General features: G+C 49.3%; 1 protein-coding gene across 1 annotated transcript; it reads left to right on the top strand.

The window, feature by feature from the left end:
* LOC137214962 (galectin-7-like) lies at window positions 1-2,301 on the top strand. The gene is made up of 4 exons (XM_067719402.1): window positions 1-65; window positions 482-570; window positions 1,289-1,490; window positions 2,116-2,301. Exons 1-4 carry the CDS (start codon window positions 51-53, stop codon window positions 2,227-2,229), a joined length of 420 nt encoding a protein of 139 aa, XP_067575503.1. The 5' UTR covers window positions 1-50; the 3' UTR covers window positions 2,230-2,301.
* Window positions 2,302-8,654: the final 6,353 nt, after the last annotated feature.

Here is an 8,654-nt window from a genome sequence, read left to right as displayed (position 1 = left end):
GTCCCAGCAGCCATACCCACCACCACCACTGCCTGTCCGCTGTTCCAGCCATGCCACCGGTATATGTGAGTGCTCCAGGGGTGTGGAGGTGGCGAGGTTTTGGACCCAAGGCTGCACTGGAATGGGGTAGGGGCTGGGGCTTGGCTGAGGTCTCCTGTGTCAAGGAGAAAACGGGTGTTCGGGGGTGCTATGACGTTCTGGGCTGTTGTTTCTGGGTTGACCCAATCCATCCCACGCTCCCATCTCCCCCTTGGTGTTCCCCCCTTACTTTCTACCTCTCTGAATATCTTCCTGTTGATTCTTTGTGTTCCTCTCTCCAATCCTTTCCCTACGCCTGGCTCTCTTTCCTTTGCCTCTGTGCCCTTCTGCTCTCTGATTCTGTTGGCCTGGCTCCTGGTCATGTTCTCCCCGGCACTGACCCATGTGTCTCTCTCCTCTGCCTCCCTGATCCACTTTGGCCCCCGCACCCCTGCTGCTGCAGAACGTGCCCTACAGGACCTCGCTGGCCAAGAGCTTCGAAGTCGGCACTGTGTTGAGAATTCGTGGTGTTGTCCCCAAAGATGCTGCCAGGTGAGACCTCCAAGCCTCTGCGGTAAGGGGTGGGAGGTCTCCAGGCTCAGCTGACCCCACTTCTTACAGCCCAGAGAACAAGCCCCAGGCCAGCTTTGCCCACCAGGATCTTGGAATCTCCAAGCTATTTCCCACCTTCTGGAATCTGATGTCTTTACTCATTTGTCCCAGGACAGTGTACCTGGGGTCCCTACAACCTTCTAAGAATCTGGGAGTTCCAGGGCAATCCAAGGCTCTTACTTATAGTAAGACTTCCAGTCTGAGTCTGAAGCAACTGTGGAAACACAGCCTGTGAGTCAGAGGTGCCCTGGGCACCTGGGAGGCCTCAGCAATCAAACCTATGACTTCCTGGGTCGGGAGCTTCAGGATTTCTGGGAATCTACGATGCCTGGGAATACTGGGGTCCCTGGTATTGCTCCCGGCCCTCTGGGAATTGGGGGATCGGAGGCACCCCTGTCTCAGGACCATGACTCCTCGGCAACTCCCAGACTCTGGAAATGCGGGGGACCCAGGCCGTAGTGCAGTGACCCTTGCCTGGGTGGATGTGTGTCCAGGTCCCCAGTTGGTTTCTGGATGTTCTGGAACCTGGACTCCTTGGCCTCCAGTCCACCACCCCTCCTTCACTGGCGTGTGGCTCTCAGGTCCCTGTGGACTTGGATGTGCTTCGGCAATCGGTAAGTCCTTTCTCTGACGCCCCCTCCCATCCGCCACCTAACAGGTTCTACATAAACCTGCTGTGCAGTGACGATCCAGACAGTGAGATCGTCCTGCATTTCAACCCCCGTCTGGATGAATCCTCGGTGGTCTTCAACACCATGGAGTGCAGCGCCTGGGGCTCAGAGGAGCGCAGCGGTAGCCCTGCCTTCCAGCGTGGGGAGCCCTTCGAACTGCACCTCATTGCCAAGAAAGACGGTTTCCAGGTGCGTCTCTGCCACAGGGGTGGCCGCCAACACCCAGGTCTCTTCCCTTGGCAAGGCCAGGAAGGCCCTTGTCGGAGGTGGGGAGCAAAGGCGCGGCCAAGGCTGGCCACGGCGTCCCCAGTCCCTCACCTCCCCTGGCGCAAGCGCACTAGAGGGCAGGCATATGGCGGTGACAAGGACGCGAGAGCACGAGCCCAAAGGGTGGGTGTGCAGCTGGGAGGCGTGGACACCCCGGACCCTATTCCCTGTCCACTGGCGCCTGACGTAGCGGCTCTGGGGCAGGGGAATGGATGGGTTGGGAGACAGAACCCAGAATAAGTCCCGGCAGGGAGTGGTCGCTGTAGACCCTCCACCACCCAGGCCGTTCTCCACTTTCAATCTGTGCGTCACAGTGAGGCGGTGGACGCGGGCACCGTGGAGACCACATCCACCGCCAAAGCTTACAAAGCACCCCGTGCCAGCAATGAGCTCATTGACTCCTCACGGCAAGGGCTTAGAATCAACAGCAGCCCTTTTCCCTAATGCGGGGCTGCGTGGGTGACGAGGTCACGCAGCGTGGGTACGAGTCGGGAATGACCCCGCAGTCGCCTCGGGAACCATAAACCGTGTCTCCTTGCCCCTGCAGGTTGTGATCGGGGACGAGGAATACCACCAGTTCAGCTACCGGCTCCCACCACAGCGCGCGTTCTGGTGCGAAGTGGGCGGGGACGTGCAGCTGGAGTTTGTGAAGCTCTTCTGAGCCTTCCCAGGAGGGCAGGTGGGGACGGGGCACAGGGCTCTTGAGTGACAAGTAAAGTCTTAGCCTCTCGTCTGTGCGCCTCCTGTGTGTCTCTGTCTCCTTCATATAGAGGAGGATAGCAGGCTCAGGGAGGTGAAGACACTGATTAAGGGTCACACAGCGATTGCGTGGCCGGGGCGGGTCCGGGCCTGGATCTCCGAGGGCACTTTTTGTCCCTGGAGGCCTGAGGAGGGTCACGATCTGGCGGGGGTGGGGCTTTGGCTTGCCCCCCTGCAGCACTTTGCGAAGCAGCCAGGTGGTAATGCGGTGGGGGGCGACTTTAGGGAATTTGCCGGGGCCCCAGCCATCCCTTGGCGCCCGCTCCGTGGGTGTAACGGACCCCCCAAACGGTCCGTCTGCCAACAGGTCCCTTGGAGACCCCGGGTGCGTGAATCTCAGGCTCCCTGCGCCGAAGTCCCTCTTCTTGCCTCTCGCCGGTTTCGCCTACCTACTGGCGCCTGCAGACGGGTGGCGCGGGGCGGGGCTTGGAGGCAGATCCGGGCCTCGCCTGCCTCCCATCTGTTCGGGAGTCAGGACAGGCCTCCGATGGTCGCGCCCCGGGACAGACGCGCACTGAAGCTGCAGCCTCCCCGCGGAGAAGACGGGAAACGCGAACGGCCGGGCTCCTGTGTCCCTGCTGCCTTCGAGCGTGTTCACACACTTCGTCCATCTGGGCTCGCCCGACGGCCCCGAGACCCCGGCCCTCCCCGAGATTCTAGGGGGTAGGGGGAGTTGGGTATATACAGACGCCCAGTCACCCCCGACCGGCAGGTGGGGATTTTCTGGTTTCTGGGGGTCGCTGGGTCGCCCTTGAATAGCTGTGGTTGGCGGGGGAGCCGGGACCAAGCGAGCGCCCCCAGCCTCGCACCCTCAGCGAGGCGCTCGCAGCGGACGTGGTTCGCAGCTGCGGATGGAGGCGGGGGGTGGGGTGGGGCAGCGTGCCAGCAGCTCACAGTGGGTTCGGACCCGGGTCTCGGAAAGTCTGGATCCGCACCCCTGGCGGATGTACCACAGGCTTCCGGTCCGGACTCCCGGCCAAAGTGTGACAGACAAATTTCCCTCCTTCCCTTGGGCCGCTGCAGAAGTTGCGGTTTAAAAACGGAGGCTCGGCAAGGTGGGGCTGCTTGCCGACTGAACCTGAAACAGCTAGGGTGGTGGGAAGACCAACCCTGCTGCGGCACTTGAGCTTTTCCTGGACCCGTTTTTCTGCCCCTTGAGACCCTTCGGCTGAAGCCACTTCACCCCCATGCCCGGCCCTCAAGAGTGTATCTCTGGGTGGGTCGTGGAATGAAGGACACCCTCTCCCACTGGAGGACCCGGGAAAGTCTGAATTCCCCTGGTCCCAGGGCTATTATGTTTATTTTTATTTGCCTGTTAAAGGAATTACATATATATAATATCACTTTATATATATATAATTTTTAATATATATAATTTTAAAATATATATTAATTTAAAGATATACCTACAGTACAAATTTCAAAGTATGCAGTGGAAAATACAGTTGTTGGCACAACTGGTAAAGGTGGTTGGGGTCTCGGAATAGATGGTAGTTATCCATCTGTTAATCTGTTATCCATCTGTTAATTTCCTGATTTTCACTGTTGCCTTACAGTGGACATGCAAGAGAATGTTCTTGTTTGTGGAAATACACAATAAAGTAATTGAAGGTGATCAGGAAGCATGTTGGCAACTTATTCTCAAATGAGTGTAGGGAAAAAAATGTTTGTACTGTACTTACAACTTTCTGTGTTAGTCATTTCAAAATAAAAAAACTATAAATATATAAAATATGTATATGAAAGTCCTCCTTTTAAGAGCAAACTTCTGTTACCCGTGTCTGTATCTCTTGTGTATCTTTCCAAAACTCTCTGCCCTTCTAAACACATGTATATGCAATTTTTTTCCCTCCTTGCATAAAATCGAGCATCTTTCACCCACTCACCTCTTTTTTGTCCCTTAGCAATATATGTGCATAGTTTGATGTGTATATTTGATGTATTGACCCTTTTATCATGATGAAATGTCCTTTGTCTCTAGTAAAATTTCTTTTAACATCTACTGTGTCTGATACTAATTTTGTCCTTCTACTCTCACGGTTACTGATTGCACGGTACTTCTTTTCTCATCCTTTTACCTTCAACTTATCTACGTCTTAGATCTAAAGTGTGTCTTTTGTAGATAGCATATACTTGGGTCTTGTTTTCTTATCCAGGCTGAAAATGTATTATTCTTTGTAGCTTCATGACAAATTATCCCAGTAACATCATAAAATAACACATACTTATTGTCTTCCAGTTGCTGAAGTTAGGAACCTAGGAGTGGCTTAACTAGGTTGTGGTGCTGAGTTTTCATGCAGTTACAGTCAAACTATAAGTGAAGTTGCTAGCACCCGAAAGAAGTTTTGGCAAACTATGGCTGTTGGGTTAAACCCACCCATTACCTGTTTTAGTAAGGCTCACAATCTAAGAGTGGTTTTCACATTTTAAAATAGCTGAAAAAAAAATGAAAAGAAGAATAACATTTCTTAACACTTCAAATGATGCGAAATTCAAATTTCAGTGTCCATAAATAAAGTTTTATTGGGACACAGCCATGCTCTTTCATTTATTAGAGCCTACTGGCTGCTTTTGTGCTCCACCCGTGGAGCTCGGGAGCTGCAACAGAGACTGGGTCACCCACAATGCCTAACATATTTACTATGTGACCATTATAGAAAAAGTTTGCAACCCCTGCTCTAAAGGCTTGACTGGGATTGGAGGAACTTCTTCTAAGAGGGCTCACACACATGGATGTTGGCAGGAGTTTTCAGTTTCTTGTCACATGAGCACTTACATAGGACTGTTCAAGAAGTTACTGACTCCTCCCGGGGGAGTCATTGAGAAATGAGAGAGCAAGAGAGCAAGCCACGACAGAAGCTGTAGTGTCTCTTATACCCCCCTTTGAGAAGTGACATACTATCAGTTCTGCCATATTCTCTTGATGAAATGTAGTCACACATACTAACCCTGGTACCATTTGGGAGGGGTTCACACAAGGGTTTGCATATCATTGGAGGCCAGTTTGGAAGCTGACCACCACGGACGATCTCTGACTTTTTTTTCTTTTTTTTTTTGGCTGCGTTGGGTCTTTGTGGTTGCCTGTGGGCTTTCTTTAGTTGCGGTGCGCCGGCTTCTCACTGCAGTGGCTTCTCTTGTTGCCGGGCACAGACTAGACTCTAGGCGTGTGGGCTTCAGTAGTTGTGGCTCGCGGGCTCTAGAGCACAGGCTCAGTAGTTGTGGCGCACGGGCTAGTTGCTCCGCGGCATGTGGGATCTTCCCGGACCAGGGCTCGAACCCGTGTCCCCTGCATTGGCAGGCAGATTCTTAACTACTTCGCCACCAGGGAAGCCCCGATCTCTGACTTTTGGTTGGAATGTTTATTTCATTCACACTTGATGTCGTGATTGATATAGTTGGCTGCCATTTTGCTATTTGTTTTTACTCTGTTAGTCCTTCACTACCTGCCTTTGTGTTAAACAATTTTTAGTATACCATTTAAATTCCTCTGCTGTTTTTTTTTTAACTGTATATTTTGATTGTTTTTTTTTTTTTTTTTTTTGCAGTACGCAGGCCTCTCATCGTTGTGGCCTCTCCCGCCACGGAGCACAGGCTCCGGACGCGCAGGCTCAGCGGCCATGGCTCACGGGCTTCCCGGACCAGGGCACGAACCCGCATCCCCTGCATCGGCTGGCGGACTCTCAACCACTGCGCCACCAGGGAAGCCCTAAACTGTATATTTTGAAAGCTGGTTTTTAAATGGTCACTCTAGGGATGACAATAGGCATTGTAAATGATCACAGTCAACTTTATGTTAATACAGATTTAATTCCAGTAAAATATAGCAGCATTGCTCCAATATATCTCCATTTCCCACCTTATTTTGTGCTATTGTTGTTATATATATCACATTCATATATGTTATACACTCTACAATATAGTGTTATAATTTTCACTACCATCACATTTTTAAAGAAAATAGAAAAATAATAAATTTTATTTATATAATTTTGAAAAATATTTATCCACATATTCATAATTTCTAGGATTCTTTATTTCTTCCTGTGGATTTGATGTCATTTTCTTTCAATGTGAAGGACTTTCTTTAGTATTCCCTACAGGGAGGTCTGCTAGCAATGAATTCTCAGTTTTCTTCTATCTCAGAATATCTTTCTTTTGCCTTCAGTTTTTTGTTTTGTTTTTTGTTTTTGCGTTATGCGGGCCTCTCACCGCTGCGGCCTCTCCCGTTGCGGAGCACAGACTCCGGACGCGCAGGCCCAGCGGCCATGGCACACAGGCCCAGCCACTCCGCGGCACGTGGGATCCTCCTGGACGGGGGCACGAACCCGCGTCCCCCACATCGGCAGGCAGACCCCCAAACACTGTGCCACCAGGGAAGCCCTTGCCTTCAGTTTTTTGTTGTTTTTTTTTTTTCTCCTTAACATTTGCCTTCAGTTGTTAAATATAGTTTTGTTGAGTATAGAATTACTGACAGTTTTCTTTTGTTTAGCACTTGGAATAAATCATTCAACTGCCTTCTGGCCTTCATTGTTTCTATGAAAATTTAGCTGTGAATCGTACTGCTTTCCCCTGTACATGATGAGTTGTTTTTTCACTTATAGCTTTCAAATTTTTCTGTCTTTTTTTTTTCTTCCAGCAGTTTAACTATGATGGGTCTCGGTATGGATCTCTTTGTATTTATCTTACTTGCAGTTCATTGAGCTTCTCAGATCTAGAAACGAATGTCTTTCATAAAATTGGGTAAGTTTTCAGGCATTATTTCTTCAAACATATTGCAGCAGTGATAGAAAACTAAACATGACCTCACCAGCTCTTTGGGGGACCCTCTTCCTGTGCCCCTCTAGGCTCGTGGCTGTTGTATCTCCTGACAGCCATCCCTGGGCAGTGACTGTTCAGTAAGGGAGGAGGGAGCCCAGAAGAAGGAGAAGACGGCCTCAGACTGGAGGCTGCCCAGGTCAGCCCTCTGCCCTTCCTGACGTCCTCAGCATCCATCCAGGGTCTGAGGGCCCCCAGAACATCTTTGATCAATGTTTGACAAATCCATAAAATCTTCTGCAGAACTCAACGATAATATTGATGCCCAGGACCCACTACAGACTTACTAGACTAGAACATACGAAATTATTGATATTTAACCACGTTTAACCTACAAAAATGGCATTTTTGTGGTTTAGCCTAATGATGGTCTGGGTTGGGGTCAGGTATCAATATTTTTTAAAAGCTCCCCAGGGGATTGCAATGTAGGACTGTTTAAGAACTACACTAGGTGAATGAATGAGACAATAAACTGAATGAGTAATTGAATAGACAGTGACAAATGACTGGATATGTGAACAAGCGAGTGAGTGAGTGAATAAGAGTGAATAAATGGATGCATGAAAGTGTAAGGAAATGAACAAATTATTAAATCAACACAAAGATGATGATAAAAGGATGTTTGAATGAATGACTCATGGTTAGTGGGCAGATGAAGAGATAAATGTATGGATAAATAATTGGAAATGGATGGAGGAATAGATCATGAAGAGAAGAATGGATGACTGGATAGATAAAAAATGGACAAATGGACGGATGGATGGATGTGCTGGAAGGCAGAGAACTGCATGGACAAATGGAGGGAGTGAAGAGATGAAAGGATGAATGAAATCTGGATGTAAGCATGGCTGAGTGAATAGACATATGGACTAATAAATAAGTAGTTAGATGTTTGAATGGATGGATGGTCAGATGGATGGGTGAACGGCTGGATGATGAATGGATGAACAAACAGCTAAAATGGAGAGGTAGAGTGGATGGATCATTGAATGTTTAGATGGATGGATGAACATATGCTCGGATGAATGTTTGGAAAGATTGATGGATGATGAGATAGATGGATGGAGGGATGAATGGATGGGTGGGTGGATGAAGGGATGGATGAAAAGATGGCTGGACAAACAGACAGATAGATGGATTGGTGAGTGGCTAGATGGCTGGATGTCGAATGGGTATATGGACTTTTGGTTGGATGGATGCAGGGTGGATGGGACAACAGGCTGTATAGTGGTTGAGTACGTAGCCTTGGGAGCCAGACCACCTCGATTTGGATACTAGTTCTGCCATTTACAGACTCTGTGACCTTGGGCAACAGCTTTATTTTTCTTTGCCTGTCTCTTCATCATTTACAGATGGAAAATAATAATAGTTCCTACCTCCTGGCATTGTGAGGAGTGAATGGGTTCATACACATAAAGCCCTAGATTTATTATGATGAGAGGATGGATGGGTAGATGATTGGATGGCTGAATGGATAGTGCACGATTGAACCAAGAAGGAAGGAACAGTGAG

This window comes from Pseudorca crassidens, chromosome 20 (assembly GCF_039906515.1).
Source record: "Pseudorca crassidens isolate mPseCra1 chromosome 20, mPseCra1.hap1, whole genome shotgun sequence".
In the NCBI taxonomy this organism is placed as follows: domain Eukaryota; kingdom Metazoa; phylum Chordata; class Mammalia; order Artiodactyla; family Delphinidae; genus Pseudorca; species Pseudorca crassidens.
The sequence above is the reverse complement of the archived record's forward strand: the minus strand, read 5'-3'. Positions and strand labels throughout refer to the sequence as shown.